This window comes from Drosophila persimilis, unplaced genomic scaffold (assembly GCF_003286085.1).
Source record: "Drosophila persimilis strain 14011-0111.01,24,50 unplaced genomic scaffold, DperRS2 tig00000000-arrow-pilon, whole genome shotgun sequence".
Lineage (NCBI taxonomy): Eukaryota > Metazoa > Arthropoda > Insecta > Diptera > Drosophilidae > Drosophila > Drosophila persimilis.
The window spans coordinates 23,042,163-23,063,608 of record NW_020825288.1 but is presented as its reverse complement, the minus strand read 5'-3'; the positions used below and the strand labels follow the sequence as shown (position 1 = coordinate 23,063,608).

At 46.3% G+C, this 21,446-nt stretch overlaps 1 protein-coding gene across 2 annotated transcripts; it reads left to right on the top strand.

The window, feature by feature from the left end:
* The first annotated feature begins 936 nt into the window (after positions 1-936).
* Positions 937-19,612, top strand: LOC6591376. Of its 2 annotated transcripts, XM_026984214.1 has the most exons (7): positions 937-1,113; positions 4,083-4,548; positions 17,402-18,009; positions 18,174-18,507; positions 18,743-18,969; positions 19,055-19,160; positions 19,227-19,612. In XM_026984214.1, exons 2-7 carry the CDS (start codon positions 4,377-4,379, stop codon positions 19,343-19,345), a joined length of 1,566 nt encoding a protein of 521 aa, XP_026840015.1. In that variant the 5' UTR covers positions 937-1,113; positions 4,083-4,376; the 3' UTR covers positions 19,346-19,612. The 2 variants fall into 2 exon arrangements, with proteins under 2 accessions (XP_026840015.1, XP_002017240.2); XM_002017204.2 differs by lacking the exon at positions 937-1,113 and having other exon boundaries at positions 3,950-4,548.
* The last annotated feature ends 1,834 nt before the right edge of the window (positions 19,613-21,446 follow it).

The following is a 21,446-nucleotide window of genomic DNA, read 5'->3' as shown; positions in this document are numbered from 1 at the left end:
TTCTGGGATTATTATTTTACCAAAGAGAAATCGACTCTGACTTAATGATATATTACAGATGCAGATTCGTATTTTCATGATTTATGTGTACATTGTGAATGCGCTTATTCAAATAATGAATACAAAAAGGTACATACATATGTATATGAACAGCGTTAAAGAGTACGAAAAGTAAGTATTATTCTTTTGAAAGTCGCCTGCAAAATGTAGTTAAATATAATACAAATACATCCTAGTTTTAATTCCTGTCTCGATGAATTGAAGTTTATTTTAGGCTGTGTGATAGGTCTTAATTCTTACTGTTTTTCTCTTTAGGTTCCTGATAACTGGCCATAAATCGTTTACAGTCTTCGTTATATCCATTCACAGAATAATGGTTTTAACGGACTTTTCAGCCAAAGCGGTTAACAGAGTCCTTTAACAGCGCACTGGGAATAGTCATGCGCTGGCAGGAAATTCTACCCCTAACACGGAAACACATGGCAACGAAACGAAGTGAAATGGAACACGACGAGCGAGTGCAGGGGTAGCACACGAATCAAAGGACCATGGAACATGGAATGCAGGGGTAAATGGGGAACATGGAATGTAGAACCACAGAGGATGCTGCGATATGAAACACCACACGACAGGGGTAGGATCCTGGCATCCTGGCACTGGCACAGAGTCGGTGCCGAGTGTGTTTCCAATTCATTCATTCATTTGCATGGCTCTGTGTCGGACGTCGAGCGGGAAAAAAGGAGTCGCTCGGGACCCAAAGGAAGCCAGAGTCTGAATCAGAGTCAGAGCCAAATCCAAATCCGAATTCAAAGACAGAGCCGAAGCGAGAGCGGGCTAAGGCAAACGTTTGAAACGGTTTTGGGCAAAGGCTGAGTTTGCGGATGTTAAATGCACTTCGGAGATTCATCAGCGCGCGCGTTCGAGGGCCTTTTGTTTACGCGGGTTTTACGGAATGTGTGCCGAATAGGATGAGGGCGTGGACACGCCCATTCTAGTTGCAGCATTAAGTGAAGTGAAGTGAAGTGAAGTGAGGTAGATATATGGTGGCATCGTCGCCTGCTCCATCATCCATCAGTGGCGGGGACAACAGTCTGCCAGATGTGAGCCATGATTGTGAGTGCAATGTGTCTTTTATAAATCAAGGAAAATCACATTTTAAATTGCTGCGCATTAGAACGGATACAAAAGCCAAGGCAGACGACGGCGAAGGCGTAGGCAAGCGGAGAAAGAGAAAGCACAGAGAAAGCACTGAAAGCCAGGCCAGATCGAAAGTCAAACGCCGTCAAACGCTGATTGCGACGTCGTCTATCCACAAAAGAGAAAATAAACCAAAAAATATATAGAATAAAAAGGAAACGAAACGTGGAGGATTTGACTGATGTGAATGAAGTGAAAGATGTGACTCCCATGCGAGTGAGAGTGAGAGTGCGGGTCGTGCTAGTGCTAGGATATGGGACGAACAGGGGGCACGTGCTCCACGTAGGCGGTGGAGCCATTGTTTAGCCCACATGTATTTCAATTTGATTATATTGATGAGCATATGATGTAATATATGGAAATATAATCTGATTAGAGGCAGACAAGTCGGGTGGGGGGGCTGAGGGTGGTGCGACTTGGCTTAGCGACACTCGAGACAAAGCTCCGCTCCACCTAAAGGATATGTTATGCCCGCACCATCTGTTTCTTCCCTTGTTTGCAGGGCGTGTTCTGCAATAGATTTTAAAACTCATTAATGTGCAAAGACGCCAATTTTCCACGTTTCCTCCTTCGTTGTTGGTGTCATTAGACAGGCGAGGAAAACACACAGCGGGACACCGTGAGAGGTGAGAGGAAGGGAAAAAATAAAAGCTGACAATGATACTGGCAAATCAATAAAGGTGTTGAAACAGGTGCCACAGCTTGGCCAAGATATTGGATAGCAGTTCAAAAAGGAGAAAAGAAAAGAAGTTTAAAATAAATACAAAAGAGAAAGGATTTCACGGCTGACAACGCAAAGAAAATGACAAAAAAAATATTATATCTCCAGTTGAAACCGATATAAATCGTTGATTAATTGACGGGACGGAAGTTCGAAATCAGAGAAGGCAAGGGAACGTGGGGGCTAACTGGGAGGGGAAGTGGGAAGTAATTGAATGGAAAAAGTTTGATCTTTTTTCCTAAAAATATAAAGACAACAATCCAGAGTAAATTTTCACAGCTAGGGAGAGTCGTATTAATGTTAGAGCGCATAAGAGATGATTAAGGAATTATTAAGTGGGAAAAAGGCATAGACAAAAGTACACTGAAAATAATTGTAGATGTAGGATATACGCAGGCTTTCTTTTAAGTCTGCAGCCTAATAGTGAAGGACCTACAATATATCATTGAATATTATTTTATTTGTCATTCAAAATATTTTCCATCATAGACTTTGACTCCGATAAAACCAATCTTCACAGCACTTTTTCCCCTCCTCTGAAACGAGTGTTTTGAGTCCCTTCAATGCCCGAAGATGCCTCTATCGCATGGCTTGTCATATGACAATATTGCAATAGCCAATCCCGCACAGCATGCGTTTTTTCCGGTGCAACAACCGTTTTTTGACGACCCGCACGAGATCCGTTCTGCAGCGAAGGACGTAAACAGGACACAACTGAATTCGTTTTACTGGGAAAAGCAGGGGCAATCTATGGTGCTTCATCACCAAAAGTTGAACTGAGTTCATCGAAGCACGTCGAAAATCGTAGAGCATTATGACACGGAATATTCCATTCTTCACCATGGATGAATTTTTCGTTTATCGCTAAATAGGCTTTCGTTTTTGGTAGAAGAAACAGAATTTGGTCAAGAAATCGAATTATAAACGAAAATATGTTTTTATTTTTAGCTAGTGTCCATTCCAGCACTGGAACCATAGTTGTCTGCCCAAGAGAGATTTCTCTGGAATAAATATGCACCATATATGTACATATATGATCAAATACCATCAATCTAAGGCTCATTTGCAGTGAAATAGTTGGACAAAGAGATAAGCGTTAGTCAATCATGCTACGAGATAAATGGAATTCCCAAGAAAAAAGAATCTATCGTCTTCGTATTTTCATTAATATTGATGGAGAAATTAGCTGGAAATTAGATTAGTATTTCATTTCGGCAGGCCATCGCCCAACTTCCCAGAAAACTCCAGGACTTGTCCTTGGTCAGTAGTAGGAAATGTTCATGGAAATAAATATCAATTTGTTTGTTAGCTCACCCAATTACACACTCATCCACAGAGCCATAGAGCCACAGAGCCACAGAGCCACAGAGCCATAGAGTAGAGCCCCATCGTGACCCCATCTAATCGTCCCATATTAGAGAGTGCAATAATGCATTTGGTTGTCGTGGCTGTTTGGGGACTGGACTTCGATTTGCCGGCTATGAGCCGCATAAATCCTGCAGGATGCATCAGGCTTTAGTCTGGAGGAGTCGACACAGTTTTTCAGGCCAACCGACAAGAGGAAAAAAAAACCTCGATTCAGCAGCCATTAAAAATTTCCCAAACTCAGCAAGGATTCGCCTGCGAAAGCAGAAACAAGAGCATTAGGTGAAGTAGAGCTAACGGAGGCTGGGGCAAAGTGAGAGTCTGGGAAAGCCAATGCAATTCATTAATTTATTGACTTATAATCAAGCCAGCCAAAAACTTATGCCCAGGGGCAGGGGAAGATAAATATCCATTTATCACATAAATAGAATGCTAACAGCAGCAGCCCGGAGGCCAAGTCGGAGCTCGAGGCACTCCTCTGCGGTGGACTCCTGGTCGCCTGGCTTGCCTCCTGGTGGCTGCTGCTCTGTTTGCTCGGACCCAAAGGGAAAGTTATATGTATTTTTGCCTTTCTCTCGGCTGGCGGCTGCGGTTGACTTTGCCAAATAAAGCACGAAATAAGTTAAAACATACGTTTTCGGCCTGCCTGCGGTTCTATGTACTCCAAAGAAATATCAACAAAAAAAAGTACCGTCAGTAGAGAGACAGTCACGTACTGACTTTGTCCCCACCCCGGGGTGCGGTATGCAAATCCAACCAAGAAGACTTCATAAAAGCAATGCAAATAATTAAATAACAGACGAGAGAACTGAGAACAGAGAATCCAGAATCCTGAGCACAGTAACCAGAGCACGAAACAAACAGCAACAGAAGCACGGGGGAACCGTGCCAAATGACATGCTACTTGAGCTGGCGAAACTTGGATTAACTAGCTCGCTGAGAAATAAATATAGCACCGAAAAATAACACAATAAAACCCCAACCAAACCAAACCCCGAACCAAACACCGAACTCAATCCCGGCACGGAGGAGCAGGAGCCCCGCCAAGGTGCGACATCCGACAGAAATCCTTCGTCGCCGCGCACCCAATAAAATGCCCTGTCGGAGTGCGCGCCAAGGCAGGCCGGGACTAGGAGCCGGAGGAGGCGCACTGGGCCGAGGAGTCTGTTCCCTAGTCGGAGTCGCCGGGAAGCCCGGGAAGGCGGGCACAGCCAGTATTCTGCTGGCATTTCTGGCAGCTGTCAGCTTTCGTGGCATGCGTGCGCGTAAGTGTAAACTTCTTTTACTTTGTCGGTGTCGTGTCTGGGTTGGGGTTGGGGTCGGGGTCTGATATGCCTCCCCACCCACTCCCGAGATTTCTCCGCGCAAAATTTCTCCTAAAATTCACCAAAGTTTTGGCTGAAAATGCCACATATTTGTTTTTGGGGATTATAAAAAGCGAACCTTGAACATTGACGTTAAGCTTAAGCTAAGTTACGTATTCTATCTAATTAGCGATACTTTGCTTTGATTTACATAAACAGCAGAGATATTTTCAATGAACTTGTTACTCCTTTATGCTTTTAATAAGCATATATAAATTCCGTACAGATGAGTATTAATTTGACGTATATTGATGTGGATTTACTATGATTAAATAGTCTTAAGATTCTGGTAGCTCGTAGAACTATTACTATTCCAAAAATGGCATTACTTATTGATTGAAAAGTTGACCAATCATTCTCAGGGATAATCCTGAACCACTGAACCACCATAGCACTTTACATAAGTCCGAGTATGTTAGCCCTTTGACAAATCCCAATTGGAGTTAGTCAAAAGCGCTAACTTAACCACTTCCCGCAGTAACTCTTTCGACCGCATAACAATTTCCCGGGCAATCCCTTGATCCCCTCACAGGCGAATCCGCAGCACGGAACACCCCCAGGGACGTTGTGTTTTAGCATATGCCCCGTTTCTCGGTGCACCCCCTGTCCAACTTTTTGGCTACGTGTTACGCTCCACTCCGGTCCGTATCCGTACCCTACTGCTTGGTAACGGTATGCCCTGTCCTGTTCAAAGCTGCTCGGGGCTCGGCTTTTGTTTTTGCATGCATAGTTAATTCAATTTCGCACATTTTTGTGCAAGTGTCGAGAAGCGTTTGCCAAATTTAATTTACATGATGAGATTTGCCTGGCTGCATTGTCGTTGGCAACTCGTTGGCACGATTTTTATAAGCTTGTCGAGTTAATTTAATCGTACAGTGCGAATTTTCATTTAGCCAAATGCCACACACATGCCACGAGACTGAGACACACGCTCACACACATTACGATTGTTAGACACCTGTCACAGGGAAATGCTCCCTTTTCTGGGAAGGGGGGGGGTGAAAAAAACTCATTACGCATACGCATCGTGTCAAGGCCCCAACTTGACTTGGCTTTACCTGGCGTTCGGTGTGGTATTTGCTTTCGTTTGGCTTTTGGCTTTTGAGTAGTTTATGAAAATGCCTGGAATATTTTCTAGGCTCGACTAATTGGAACGTAGCCTGGGCAACAGACTCTGTCCCAGTCTCAGAAAGGATACAGCTCCCTCCCTGTATGTCCCAGCATCAGATACAGTACCTGGTGCCAGCCTCAAGCTCAGAGCAAGTACCAACCTCAGACCCACTGCCACTTCCACTGCCACTCTTAGCCTTTACCTCTGAATCTCAGCTCGAGTTGATTAAATTTTCTGCGTCAGGCCTTGCATGTGTGGCGTCTGTTCAACAGGTCGTATGCGTAATGTGATTGTTCCTCGTCTGTGAAATTACAATCAATCCAAGTGGCTCTTTCACATCAACTCTAGGTTCTACATTGGTTTAATGAAGTTGTCTAATTGATAGGTTTGGGAAGAGAGAAATTTGATCTCTGCTGAAACTGAAACTCAAAAGCATAAATTTCCTCAAATATATGTCACTTTATAGCCATCTTTAACACACCCACACACAAATACATATTTATTTGAGTTGTGACAACAGCTATGACCAAGTAATTAAGGTATTTTAGAGCAGCTTTAAGTCCGTTTTTGGACTGAATAATTGGGAAATAATACGAATATTTATCATCTTGGATGGCGGCTGGTGATCTCTTTGCTTTTTACTGCTGGCTCATTCGACTCTAATCAATCTCAGTTGAACTACTCCTCTGGCCAAAGCAATGTCATTAACAACACACATCCCCCAGTTTCTACGCCATTGCCACACTCACATGTGATATAATTAAATCGGGGACCAGGACACCAGCAAAAACAGACTGGAAGAAAATTTGGGAAAACAAAAAATCAGCAGACACTCAAATAACACTTAAGCCATCAATCAGAGCTATGGCCAAGGTCACAGGACGGGGCTGCCAGCCAAGGCCACGCCCATGTCCATCTGCAGGGGCAACTCTGTTAATTATGTTAGGACAATGAGCCGCATACAAAAGAAGGAATCAGCGGTGCTGAGGAGCTGAAGAGGACACTCCAACTGTGTATATATTATATAGGGGATACAAGTATTTACCATAGCACGGGCTCCCAAGACAAATGGCGGTCAGATGTCACGTTTAATTTATTTATGGCCCAAAGACACACAACAAATGTGGCAGGGCGAGGGGAGTGATGCCGGTGGGGTGCGTGCGGGGGGTTACGGGCGCTGGGCGCCAAGGCTTTAATTAAATAACTGCGCTAAGTGGAGCCAACTCTTTGGCGTCGCTAATACAGCCATTAGCCGTATTCGTTGAGAGGCCATAAATTTGCACGCTCCGAGGCAAAAATCGCCAAACAATTCCCTTTGAGCACATTTCGTGGGGTGTCAGGGGCTACCAATGAGTTGATGGCTAGTAAATGTAATTAATTAAATTCGGTTTTTACATATGTACTCCTAAGCAACAGCTCTCAGCCGAAGAATTCCGCTTTCCTTGCTCTTGGATTCTTAACTGACAATTAAACCCTCTTAGAACCCCAAAATTTAATATGATTTAATTTGATATGATATACGATAGACCCTTAAACGTACTTCATAATATCACTACTACCACATATGTATATGAGATACTGTAACATGAACTTAACAATTCATATACAACGCCTATACTCTGGAAATTGTCCATAAAATAATGTGTTGTTCCACCGCAGTGTTGTGTAAACTTCTGTGACCTGTCCTGATTAGGGATTGAATAAATATCAATGGTCGCTCAACCTGTCCTGAAATGGATGCCACACTCTCTAAATATGTGGATCAAGTACACACGAGTATGCCATTTATTCAGTAAATAAATAGCCCAGCCAGAGAGGCCCGTAATATGGGCCTTATAATGGATACACACGCGGATGTTTGTCCCATCATCCGCCAATAATGAGCAGCAGGAGCCTCCGATATTAAGCCAAACCTCATAGACTGCTCGGCTGGATTGTTGTGTATTTGTTTAGCCATGCGTGTAAATTATGGCCAAAAAACAACGACAGCATCAATACGAAGGAAAAGACAACAATTGTCAATCAGCCGACAAGAAACCCGAAGGGCTGCGAAAAGGGCAGAAAAAAAGGGCAGAAAAGCGGCAGAAACGCTTTAAAGCAATCGAAACCAGTCGAGTGCTAAATGGGCGCGTCCGTCCCTCGTTCATCGTCAATCTGCCACGCCCACACGCGCCCCGCACTTATGCCGTGTAATTGCTGTGTGGCGTGCTGTATGTCGCACTCTTATGTTCTGAGAGGAGTATGCCCTGCCATGCCACAAAAAGTCGGCTCTGAGAAGTCGTCGCAACGGCGTCGAAGTGAGCGACACGACGCGTCGCCATTTGCCTCAAAACAACACGAAAAACAACAAAGAATCAAAGAATTTCGAAGAAGCCTATAAGGGATCGATGGGCGACCCATGAATGCTCTGAAGAAAGAGCGGGAACGGGAAAGGGATTGGGAATCGTTAGAAATGTGTTTTTCATGGTGGTATTCGTAGAGTCTGTTGAAAGAGAGATGCATTACTTTTAAGAATAGTTTTCTCTGACAGAACTGACACAGGAAATTGATACATTCAGCGGAGGAATATCGAATTTCAATGGATTTGTTACCCAAACACACGTACAGCTTATCTACCCACTGGGGAGCACTTCATCATACATACATCATAGATCTATCCACAATCTATCAAAGCAACTCTCAACGCACCATCAGCATCTATCGAGGCAACCACAATGAAAGTTGAATCCAAGTTGCCCCGCAATTCAAAGGGTAACCGCAACAAAAACGTGCAGCCATTGATAAAATGGGGCGACGGGTGCTGATGTGGGTCGCCTACGGAATGGGGCGGTGGCAGGAGAGCGAAGCAGGAATTTATGATTCCATTTTTGCTTTTCTTCTTCGGCTTTTCTCTGCCAAACAGCCTCCGGTCTGGTGGGCGGCAGGGAGGGATCGGTGTCTTTGGGGAGTGGAGCCATGCAAATGGCTCTGCGGCTCCTGAATTTCCGTCGCAACAATGAGAAATGTTTGAACGTAGCCCCGGAACCGATGACTGAGCATCATTGGCCTAACCCTGTCGGCTCTACGCCCCTGCTCGGCTCTTGTGTGTGACAACCATTTGAACTGTTCGATTATGCATGTGTGGAGCCAAGAGGGGGTGTCGCATGGGGCATGTGGCATGCACGCAGCTTGGGAAGCGCTGTGCGTGCGCTTGCCAATATTTGCTGAATGTTATGAACCAATAAATGACAAGTTATGCCCTCTAATTAATGCTCTTAAACATGCGACAAGCATATGGGGCGCTAGTTGAATGCTTCTGGCTTGTGCTAATGGCCTGGATCCCTTGGAAGGCCCCATGGCCACCCATGGCCCCTTCTTAATTTCGGAACATACATACATAAATTCTGTGAAGCCCGCATTCCCCAAAGAACGAGCCTGGAAGCCCCACATGAAGTCACTTTTTGTGGCCACATCATGGCCGGTCGGTCTGGCATTTCATTTTTCAACTGTCAGCCGACTACCCACAATGCCAGTGACACTTTTGACCCGGGATGGGGTTATCTGGTGGCGCCTCGGGCGTGAATACTCCTACATGCAGAGAAATTAAAATGACATTAGGTCAGACGGGCGTAAAAAGTCAAGCCATGGCTGCTTCCTTTTGCTTCTCTTATTTCCTTTTTTTTGGTAGTAAATTGTATACAAGAAATTGGGTATGAAAATCACATTTTATCTCCAACGACACTGGCCTTCGGGCCACAATTGGGTAGCACTTAAACTTTATAATAAATAACACACTCGTTTGATTCGAATCTTAACAAATAAAACTAGGAAGTCGGGGCCAAGGCACATAAACGATTCACATCTCCTTACAATTTGACTGGAGGAGACCCTACAAATTTCGGTGGTTCCTTACTTGCATCTGAAGTTGGGGTTGTCTTCACTTTCTTTTACTCAAGAACCAGAAAAGTTTCGTTATTGTATTGTTGCCATATGAAGAAAATAGAATAAATATGCCTTATTTTCCATAAGGTCTCACAAACACTAATGCCAAGATGTTGCATGAGGGTCGGGACCAACAAGCTGTTCTTTAAAGGTTTTTTTAGTCGTCTCTGAGAGCAGCCCACTGCCTGCTCGGATTCATCTGTTCAGCTCGTCTGGGTTCCAGAATTCTACAACAAAAACAAAGGCGCAGAGACGACATACTTTCAGGTGCGGTATTTTTCTAGCAACAAATACACAGTCTTTGACGACGCGCAAAAGTCGGTCACCTACCACACCCACCAAGCGAATGGTTAAGAACGGAATGTCCAATAATACAATAACAAATTGCATGTCTTGAGCATGATGGGGCATCTTTTCTCCGAGACTGGCACAGACTGCGCGCCGCCAAAAACTGTGTATTTGTTGTGGGATTCTGGAAGGGATTGACGAACAGACGAAGCCGAGTAGCAGTTCAGAGTCGAATGACAGTCTAAAAAGGAATTGAAATATCAGTAATTGGAATTTGTTCTTATTGAAATATCTTGCTGAATGTATAATCTTTGATATCGATATCAATATATATCGGCCTAGCGATATCCTAGTTCAATATTCATTTTCTTTGACTTAACAAATGAAATGACAACCCTGGAAAGCGATAAAGAAAAACTCTGTTTGATTTACTGCATTGGCATTTTGACTATTTCGGCTGCAATTTGGAACATTTGCAAACTAGCAGGAAGTAAGTGATTCCCTCAAATAACCCCTCCGTGAACAACCTGACGCACGACGTTCTCTTCCAAAGAATACTTCAACGAAATGACCACCAAAGAAGAAGTCGCCCTCAAACAGCGTCAAGCTGCCGATGATTTAACTAAACGTCTTCGCCATTATCTAGTGAATGGGCCCAATCAGAGCGAAATCTGTGGAAAGGTCGTGCTCGCCATGGAGCAGGTTAACATTGTGCCACTTCTGGTCGGAAGCGGCATTGAGAAGGCGAAACTTCGCAGCATTCTCCACGTGCTGGCCCAGCGCATGCGGTGCCTGCGGGTGAAAATGGCGGACATCCGCAGGCTACATGACTTGTGCCATCGCATGGGGCTATCGGAGCTAACCAAGGTCCGGGTTTGTATAGTGCTGGCAGACGATAAAGGGCATTCAGCAGCAGGCGGCAGTCAGCTAGAGCTGCTCGGATCGCTGACGCCTGGCGTGGAGATTTTGAGCGTGTTGTGCTGCATCGATGGCCACTTTCCGGAACTGAAGAAGGTGCGCATCGTACACCTCTCCTGCACTGTGACACAGCGCACGCTGGAAGAGCTGTTTCGCAACTGCCCCTTACTGCAACATTTTAAGCTGAAGAATGAAGGCCGTTCGCCAAAAATCATGGACATGAAGAACATCGGTCAGTGCTCGTTCTTGGAGGGGCTTCTGCTGCCTCTTCTGCTGAAGAGCCCGCTGCCCGTCTGCCAGCTCAGCAATCTGAAGCAACTCACGCTGCAGAGCAAGGATCAGTGGCAGAACGAGGAGTGGCTGCTCGTTGTCCAGGAGATCATCAAGGCCAAGCGGTTCGAGTTGGAGCGCATATGCTTCGACGGCGCCTACGTTGGCGCACCGCTGAACCTCTCCGTGCTCCTGCTGTCCCGCTGCACCGCACTGACCGAGGTGCGTCTGACCCGCTGCAACCTCGTGGGGGACGGTAAGCTGCCGCCGCCACTGCCCTTCAGCTGCCACTGCCTGAGGATCCGTCACTGCTCCCTCCCCAAGCTCAGCCTACTCCTGGCCAGCGATTGCATGCTGCAGCACATGGATCTGTTCAACTGCAAGTCCGTCAAGACAGCGAACCTCCTCGCGGAGGCCCTCGCCATGCGGAAGTCTCAGGCCTGTATCAGCCCACTGGTGATCAAACTTTTCCAGTCGCCGGAGCTCGAGATCGAGTACAACAAGTGGAGTCCGCAAGAGCAACTGGCAGCCAAGCCTTGGTTGGAGATTGAAGTGCTCAAGAAAGATCATATTCCGTCCTGGGATGATCAGCGCCTGGGATTGATATCCATGCGATTTGGCCAAGCCATAAACAGCTTTCCCACCAGCCTGGAGGACGATCAGAATCAGCTTGATAACGCGGATCTATTGAAGGATATGGACTCTGTATGTGGGTTCTGATCTGCCTAGCCTTTCACCTGAAAACTACACATGGGATCAGGTGTCTGCTCCGACTGTTCCTCCACCTGAGGAGGATCCAACTAGACGGCTCCTCCGTTAGAAGACATAACGTTTTTACATACATTTTTAGATTACCAATATTATTATGAGACTGACACTGCAAAAGAGATTCCTTTTAAATGATTAAATCATTGAATCTTGTAACCCTTTTACATTACCCAAAATCCCACATACATGTCTGTACGAGAAATCCCCTCAAAGTTGACAAATGCTCCCCCATTCGAACCACGTGGCATCCAGCATAACCTCAATCTATCAAAGCCTAACCTCAAAAGGCTGTTGGCACATGTGCCCCCTGTTATATTTGCTTTAGAATCTCTGTTTGCTCAGCTGGTTCTTTGGGGAGCTCTGATTTTTTTTGTTATCAGAGGTCACATAAATAACGAAAAGTTGCCAAAAACAAGGACAGAAGTGAAATTTATGTATGTACCGCATGTAATTAATAATAAAAGAAATCGCGCAAACAAATTAAATGAATCTGCATGTGAGTGTGTGTGTAACTGGCCTGTTGGCCTGTCCAGAATGGCGCTTAATTAGGCCAACTCGGCTCCCACATCCACCCGCATACCCCACCCCTTCCAGAGCCACCGCCACCGCCTGGTCATTTTCCTGAAACTTTATGTTTGTGCCCACCTAATGGGGTTCCGGGACTGCCAGTCAGCCCTGCTCGAGTTAATCGGGTTAACCAATCCCAAAAGCAATGTTAAACAGCTGTAATTGGGTGTTACCTCCATACTGGAGGCAGAGCTTTGGAAAGCTGGAGCTGTGGAGGATGCTACACAGCAAAGATCGTAAATTCTATTAGCTGTGCTTGCATTGGCATGGATGTTTGGGTTGGACAAGGCCATAAGTGGTGCTAGAGGCGGATTATGCATAGAAAATATACATAGAACGATAACAGATGAAACGGGGGATACCTATATGTGGACTGTATGTGCAAGACAGTTTTAATATAGATGTTTATGTACCTAAAATATATATATGATTATTAAAATATATTTTTTTCTTTAATTAATTTTATCCAAATATTCACAGAAAAATGATAACATTTTATACATAAATAATTATGTGACATATTTTTTGTTTAATATATTTCCGACATGAAAACTTTCAAATTAAACTTCATGTTCACCATTTTTACATTACATCTTTAAAATATTTATTCAAGGTTTTCTCGTAGGCAAAATCTCTAATCAAATTGAAACAAAAATCGTACTATATTCTGCAGCATAATCCCAGTGAAATGTTAAGCGCCGCAACATTTGGTTTTAATTCCTACAGTTTCCAAACGATATAATCCATGTATCATCTCTCATGCCACTAGTCCGATTAGATACGAAGCCCGGCCCGCCCCTCATACGAAGTCGGGGAGTCGAGAGCCGGGCGCCGGGCGCCGGACTGGGTTTGGCCTTTTTCAACTTTGCACTCGAATGAATACGAAATTCACGCGAAATTCCCTGACAGTACCCGCCACGACAGCGACACAACGATAAAGTTGCCCCATGCCACACTCCCATACCAGCAGCCCACTCAGCCCCCAATCCCCCATTTTGAATTATTATGTTATTGTTGTTGCTGCTTTGGATGTTGGATAAAGATGGGTGGGGTGGGGATTGGGGAGAGCTAACTCGACCCAAAAAGTTCCACCAATCATTGCTCAACCATTAGAGTAGAAATTTAAAATTTATTGCTCCAACAATGCGACAGCACACAATGGCATTAACAAAGTAATATTTCAGGGACCTTTAAATGATTTCAATTACTACTATTTGCCCGAAGTGAGTGACGAGAGGCAGCAGGGGCATCGGAAACAGGCAACAGAAACCGAAACAGGCAACAGAAACCCTAAAACCAAAATCAGTTTATGTGGTTAAGTGAACAGTTACACTAATTACCGCACAACAACAATTGCTGTAGCTCTCATTTGTTGCTGTTGTGATTGTTTTAGCTGTCGGTTGTTTTTGTTTTTTTATAAACTTTTGTGTGCAAATAGTTTTTAATTACATAGATATGCAGGCAGCAAGTGAAAAACAATCAAGCAAGTCTAACGAGGAAATAGAGTTAAGGGCTCGAACTGGGGATACCCTGCAAGGGATCCTTGGTATCCCTTCAACATATCTATCTACATACTCGTAGTATGTACCACTGGGTCTTGTAAAACTTTTCAGATTTCCCAGAATCGGATTAACTCCATGCACTTTAGGATGAACTGATGTGCAGATGTGCATCAGGGGTTTATGTGGTCAACCCCATTGTTAGGAATTTGCGAGAAGCAAGACTTCGCCTCAACCTCAGCCCAGTCGGGAGGAGAGCCAATGAAAAACGTATGCTAATAAGTAAAACTAGTGAACAATTAAGCCACAAACTAGTCAGACGTTAATAGTCCTGCTAGAACTGCATTGCGGTGAACGGAACCAAGCCCAAGCCCATGTCCATGGCCCACAATCCTACTCAAACTTTGGTCGAATCTCATTTATGCAGTGGAGCATGGCTTTCGCATCTGGCCACAATGAGTGGTGGAACTTTGCATTAAAGTGGAAGTTATTTAAAGCCCACAACATCGGCTACTCAGTTAGGACATTCGCCTTCGCCTTCGGGCAGTGGAGCAGCAGGACCAACAGCAGGACGAGCAGAAAAAGCAAAATGGGCAGCAGGAGCACCACTTTCTGTTCGTGCTGAAAGTGGAAAATGGAAAACTATTTCAGCGAATTGTTCTCAAGCGAAACATTTAATAAAAATGTAAGCTTGAGAGGAAATTCTGCTGAAGCTCTGCTCTTTCTCTGCCTCTCCCTTCTCACTTCCTCCTTCTGTATGGGTGTGTGTGTGAGCATTTGGCATAATATTATTTACATAATAAATACTTAGTTGTTATTTGTTATGCTGCGCGTAAATTTGCAGCCGGAGGCGAGACACCAGAACGAGAAACCAGAGAAACGAAACCCCCCAAAAGGAGGCTGAACCTATGTAGCTGTAGCTTTGGGGGGTAGGAGTTTTAGGGGTGAAGCCAGGGCTGGGCCATGGCTCGGCTGTGCAGGCCGGAGGAGGAGCTTCCACGGAGGGTGTCCTAAGCCACCACAGAATATATAATGTGGTAGGCGTTGGGAGGGACTGTAATTTCAGGCCCATCTGCGGGATTTTATGCTCTAATAAAATTGCAATGTGGCCGCTAGCCGGCGGCTTGATTGGGTCAGGATAAGGACTAGGCCTAGGGACAGCAGTCACAGTAAAAGGACTCTTTAATCTCGTCCAACTGAAAAACTCTAATTGAACAAATTGGATTTCAAATTTCGAAGACCGCTGTCGTCAGATGTACAACACACAAATTTAAGTTCGTTAGGCAACTCCCACCTGGGCTCTCCATCACCAGTGCTTCTTGTACTGCTCGAGGGAGACCTCGCCGGGGCCCAGGACCACGACCATCAGCAGACCCCCCACCACGGACAGGGTGTGGAAGCAGTTGTACTTCAGATAGTCCCGCTCCAGCCCCTCGGCAAACCACCAGGAATTGACGCTCATGTTCCAAATGCTCAGGATTATGGCCAGAAGAAGGGCCGCCGGCCTCGTGCGATAGCCCAACAGGATGAGGGTCATCAGGAGCAGACCAAAGCTGTTGAGGACCACGGCGGCGAGGCCGAAGTACTGCTGAAGCACTGTCAGATACATGAGGGCCAGCAGGATCCGTCCCGTGAGCTGCATCAGGTGCTGCGATCGCCTGGGCTCCTCCAGCAGCGGAAGGCCTGCGCGCGCTCCATAGATCCGACAGGAGGAGGCCGCCTCGTCATTGGCCTCCACCAGTAGCAGAAGCAGTCCGCCAAGCAGGGAGAAGTTTCGCAACATCTGCTCCAGTTGCAGGGGCACAGAGTAGACGTGCAACTGGAAGAGCACCAGGCCGACCAGCAGTGCCACGGCCATATTGGTCCACACTCGGAACAAGACCAGACCGCAGCCCACCAGCTGACCCAACAGATTGACCTGGCCGCTCAGGAAGGCCCCGCCCCAGGAGAAATTCAAGTGGATCTGGAGGAAGGAGATCTGGTCCTCCCACTGGCACCACATGCGCAGGGCGTCCTCGAAGAAGGTGGCCACCAGACAGAGGCGCGCCACTGTGGGCAGCACGAGGCGACTCCGCCGGACGACCTCATCGCCCATATCCTCCGCCCGGGTCAGCCAGTCTGTCCACATTTTGGTCACTTCCATGTCGGAGCTACTCGGAGAAGGAAGTCCGTTTCTGGTTGCGGAAGTGGTGATATATACAAAAATGAACAATGAGTTTTCTTCCAGTGTATAGTGTCAGTGATTGCCTAATTTCAAAAAGACTACTGGTTTCCTTTTGACCTAAAAAGTGTCTGTTTCCCCGTTCCGCTTCTCAACCCCGATTTCACGATGAAATAATTTCATGGCTCGCCAAATTCGAGTTTTCATAATTTTCCCATCGGTAATTACGCCAAAGCCCCACAATGCGAGTAACAGCTGCTGTGACAAAATATAAATTCACACAAAATTATCCACCATCAATTGCGAGATTGTTCTCGCACCGAAAAAAAGGAACACTTGACCCAAAACACAACCGAAACGAATGCCCTAAGCAAATAAATTTGCATTTTCCCCGTTTCCCCATGACGAATTGAAAATTTATACATTTTCCAAATATATATTTCACAATTTGTCAATTAATACAGAAAGGCTTTGGCTAATACGCCGAATTGTATAGATAGAAAAACATTTGTCGCTAGTTGGAATGCCATTAGGATGATTAGGGTGCTGCCGGGGATGCCAGACCGGGGTAGGGTTAGGGGTAGGGTTACTACCTTTAGGTAAGAACATCCCTATTATTCATCTCCCTATTATTATTAGATTTGTTTAAGACTTTAAGCTTCACACTATAATTATTTAAATATTTTGAAGTTATTTCTAAGAAGTACATAGTATGTCTTTGTGGGCTTCTCAAATATTTCTAAGTGACGAATCAGTTACAAATTTAATCTTAATCTTTCATACAATATATATACAAATTAAGAGAGGCAAAATGTATAGAATTAAATAACTTCAATGGTTCGTATTTGCCAGGAAAATCCAGGTTTAATGAACGAATATTTTTGATAAAATCCAAACTCGATATATTATTCTCCATCGACAAAACAATCAATTGAGTTAACCTCATTTCTTCTTCGTGCAACCACAATGTCCGCTAATATTATCTTTAAGGTATCTAATATATTTTTAAGTTCAACTTAATACCATTTACAGGGTAAACAAATAGTTTCGATGTTGCAAAATAATTGCCATCCCCACGGGAATACCCCTAGCCCATTTGCCAATCTAAGTAAAAACTTTCGCCAGCCCCTGTTTGACAGCTGTGCGCTTTTCCTGTCAGTTGGCAGGCCTGAAACCATTATTCGACAGGAGAAACTTCGATAAGATTGCCCGCCCAACTGATGCCTGTTTCATTCTTGACCTATTTTGCAGCGCTGGCAGCGAGTGCGGCGCCCATGGGCGAGAACGCATCGCTAATTGCACCAACAACAGCCTCCCCAACAATCACAATGGCCACAGCGGTGGCAGTGTCAGGAGTGGAAGGAACTGCCATGCGGCTGCGAGGCGGCACCTCAGTGGAGCAGCAGCAGCAGCTGCAACAGGATCAGCAGCAGCAGCAGCAGCAAACTGGGGACATCTGGAGCGAGAGGCCCGACACAGCAACGCTGACAAAGGGCTTTTCAATACCCACGTATCTGCCGCCCTTTCCGGACTTCATTCCTGCCGATTTGCCGCAGATTCAAAGGAACGCCACTGCGTGGTCGAGAAGTCCGACGGATGGCAGACTGATGCCATCTAATGAGCATCCACCGCAATCGCAATCCCCGGCCCAAGGACAGTCGCAGTCGCAGTCACAGTCACAGTCCCAATCCCAGTCGCAACCACGACTCCATGCCTACGACAGCGAACAAAAGGAGCTGCAGCTGAGGCGTGAAAAGGAGCTGGCCAAGGAGCGGGAGCTGCTGCCACGTCGCCCGCTCAGCCTGCCTCCGATGAATGCCAGCGTGCAAGCCGGCCAGCATGCCTATCTGCCCTGCAAGGTGAGTGCGGAATAAGGAGGGGTTTCCCAGAATGGGCTGCCGCTGGGCTGCCAGTTGAGTGGCGTAATTGAAAGCTTCCACTGAATAGAGCCCGGCTCGCTAAGCACCTTCTGTTTTGCTCCTCTGCCACTCTCTCTGTCTCTGCCTCTGTCTTTGCCTTGCAGCTCAACCAGCACTCAAATAAGCCCCTCTCCTGGGTGCGCTTGCGAGACGAACATATCATTGCGGTGGATCACACAACCTTCATCAACGATGCCCGCTTCGCATCGCTGCTCCAGTCAACGACATCGCCGGCCCCGGACCCATCCATGACAACCACCCCCACTGCCATCATGGTTATCCCTGCGAATGCCTCCAGCCCGGAGGATAGGGGCAACGGGAGCAGCCTGAGCTGGACGCTGCAAATCAAATACGTGCGGCTCGAGGATGCCGGCTGGTACGAGTGCCAGCTGGCCACCGAGCCCAAAATGAGCGCCAAGGTGCAGCTGTTTGTGATAAGTAAGTGCAACGTGTGTCTGCGTTCGAATTGCCCCAAGCCATCCCCATGGTCCGTCAGCAGCTCAGAGCAAACTAGTGCTTCAATCAAATGCCAAACACACGAAATTAGCTGACATGACTGCGGTTGAAATAGCATTATGCTCCTCTGAAGCACCCTTGCAATCATTCAAAATCTCGACTTTAATCTTTGTCTACTCCACTGCTCCTAACTAAATCCCTTTCATCGGTACCACAGCACCCAGAACCGAGCTAATTGGCGATCGGCAGCGCTTTGTGAAGGCGGGCAGCAAGGTGGAGCTCCACTGCATTGTCCGTGGCACTCTGGAGGCCCCTAAGTACATATTCTGGTATCGCGGGGAGCAGCAAGTGACGGCCGAGAACGAGGCCAGCGGTGCCCAGAGCGGCTGGTACACGCAAATCGATAGGAATATCTTTGGCAGCACCGAGCACAAGCGGAATACGGTAAGGGGATTGCGTGAGGGGCGAACAGGGCGCTTTGAGCTCTTTCCAAAGAGGATTTCAATGATGAGGATAATCGGTTTTGCAGATTGGTTCGTTGGTCATTCCGCTGGTGCGCAAGATCCACTCCGGCAATTATACCTGCGAGCCGGAGAACAGTGCAGCGGTGTCCATGCAGCTGCACGTGCTTAGCGGTAAGTGGGATTACTTAGCATAATTCGAAAGTACATACATAACACCCCCATTATGTGCCATTTCAGGGGAATACTCCGCCTCGGCCATCAAGTCGGCGGCTGCCGGCCTCCACAGACTTGGCCACGGCTACAGCAGTCTTCACCAGTGGCTAATCTTCCTCCTGGTGGCATTGAACAAGACATGAGTTCACCCCGCACTAGAACACCTCTGGGCATCGTCTAGTCGGAGTCCTTCGTCTAAGACATTAGTTTAATTTTTAGGTAAATTTCACACGCGATTTCATTGTTTGTTAGGCGGACACTTCTTAAGGTCTAAGCTCCATTTTCCCCAATACGAAACAAGTTTTTTATACAAATTCTAGACATAATACTGTTTTCCTTTGCTATAGCTGATAGGTCTAGGTCTGGCTAAGCATTATACTAAGCATCTACATACATAATTCTGAGTAACGAAATCCAATATTTGCGTAAATAAAGCCTAAGGCGTCTTAAGTAAAGGTATGTCTATCTAAAAAGCTGCGTGGTTTTTCTGTATTACATCCGTCTTTCCCTGAAAATTTTCTGCTACCGAATGGACTGGTCTTCTCTAGACTTTCCCAAATATTCCCAATAATATTTGCATCTTAAATCATGTTGATATTGTGTTTTTCTTCAACAACTTTGCATACAAACCCAGTGACTCTAAATGGTTTTCATCCTCTTAAGTTCTGTCTGCAGCTGACTCCTTCCATCTCACCTTAAGCTCTCTCCAATTAACAGCTGCAGCTTATGCAATCTCGAAGTTTGCTCCTAGTGCTTTTACCCCTTCGTCGCCGTTTCGTTCCGTTTCTTAACCCCAATCCTTACTCATTAAAATGCAGCCCATCCTCGTCTACATCTACATCCACCCACATTCCCTGGCCAAGTGCTCTTCATTTCTCTTGAGCAAATTATCTGTATATTTTCAAATGCAAATAAAGAAATCTGTCAGAACTCCTGACGGGCAGGCTGGTTGGTGGGGTAAGGAAGTCTCTAAGCTGAACCAAAACGGAGGAAACGAAGGGTAAATGGAAATGGGAAAAACTAGTATTGCTAAGGCCTTTGTTTCGTCTTTGTGGCTTTGTGGTCCGGTGGATCTGTGGCTGGGGGGCTTTTGTTTTATGGCCTGGCCAACTATAATTTTGCACGATTCCTCTGATTGCCCGCGCACTTTACGCTGCTCATTTATCAACCCGGCACTGACCAAAGCCGCAGCCGCAGCCGTAGCCATAGCCACATCCACAGCCGTAGCCGTGAACCAAAGATGTGGCAAAAGTTTTATGGCCAAGTTTAAATTTCCTTTCAGCAGAAGTTGGCCCACATTTTCATCTTTCCCTTCATGGTTACACACACACACACACCTTGGCCTTTTCCAGCAGCCACTCAACAGACAATTTACAGCTGGACAGATGGCCAGCGAAAGAGAAAGGAAGCTGCTAGCCGCTAGCCGCTACCCAAGAGAGATGGCCAAAGGAAGCTGCCGCCTGGGCGCTGGCCTAATCACTTTTTGATTTATTTGGTATAGTCGCGTTCTGAAAGTTTTCCCCACAGTTCATATTTTTCTTGTGGCTTTGGTTGCGGCTTGTCCGCAGTTTTCGCGCAGTTTTCCCTGTTGCTTTCCAACCAGCAGCAGCTGGAGACCCAGCTGGAGGATATTGACGGGATTATCTCCCTTGAATATTGAAAAATTCCGAGACTTGCAATCTGAATGCCATCCCCCAGGCCACTGTCAACAATTCGGTGAAGTTTTCGTCCCCTGCCATCTGATTATGGGTCGAACAGCCTCCTGCAGCTTGTGGCGGATGGGGCGCATCAAAGAGATTGGCGCATTTTAATAATTCAAAGGGCAAACTGCTGAAAAATACATTCGGCCCGAAAGACATTCCACGCGGCAGCGCTTTAAGGCGGCCCACGCTTGTCTCCAGGCCATAAACAGGTTGGTTGGTCCTCGTTGGTTCCCGGCTCCTGGTTGCGCTCCTCCTGTTCCAGATTGTTCCTGGTGCCGGTGCTGATGCCGGTGCCGATGCCGGTGCCGGTTAAAGTTTGTCGGTTGACTTTTAAATTACGTTGTGGGTGTCCCCCTCTGGTTCTGGGGCGGCAATGAAACTTGGCCTGCAACTTTCGAGCCTCCCCCCCCCCTGAAGCAAAGTGCGTGCAAAGGTGTCCCCGAACCGGAAGGAGAAGTGGGAGAGCTGGAGGGAATGAATATCTTGAAGCCAGGACAACGTTTTAAGTGGCTGCCGGAGCATGAGGGAGAGGCCAGCAATT

What these genes read in the sequence shown, in the direction of transcription:
- LOC6591376 (XM_026984214.1), top strand. Translation starts at nt 4,377, where the DNA reads ATGCCCTGTCGGAGTGCGCGCCAAGGCAGGCCGGGACTAGGAGCCGGA. An exon ending in CTTTCGTGGCATGCGTGCGC is followed by an intron (nt 4,549 to 17,401) that starts GTAAGTGTAAAC and finishes CCTATTTTGCAG; the next exon opens with CGCTGGCAGCGAGTGCGGCG. An exon ending in GCAGCTGCACGTGCTTAGCG is followed by an intron (nt 19,161 to 19,226) that starts GTAAGTGGGATT and finishes GTGCCATTTCAG; the next exon opens with GGGAATACTCCGCCTCGGCC.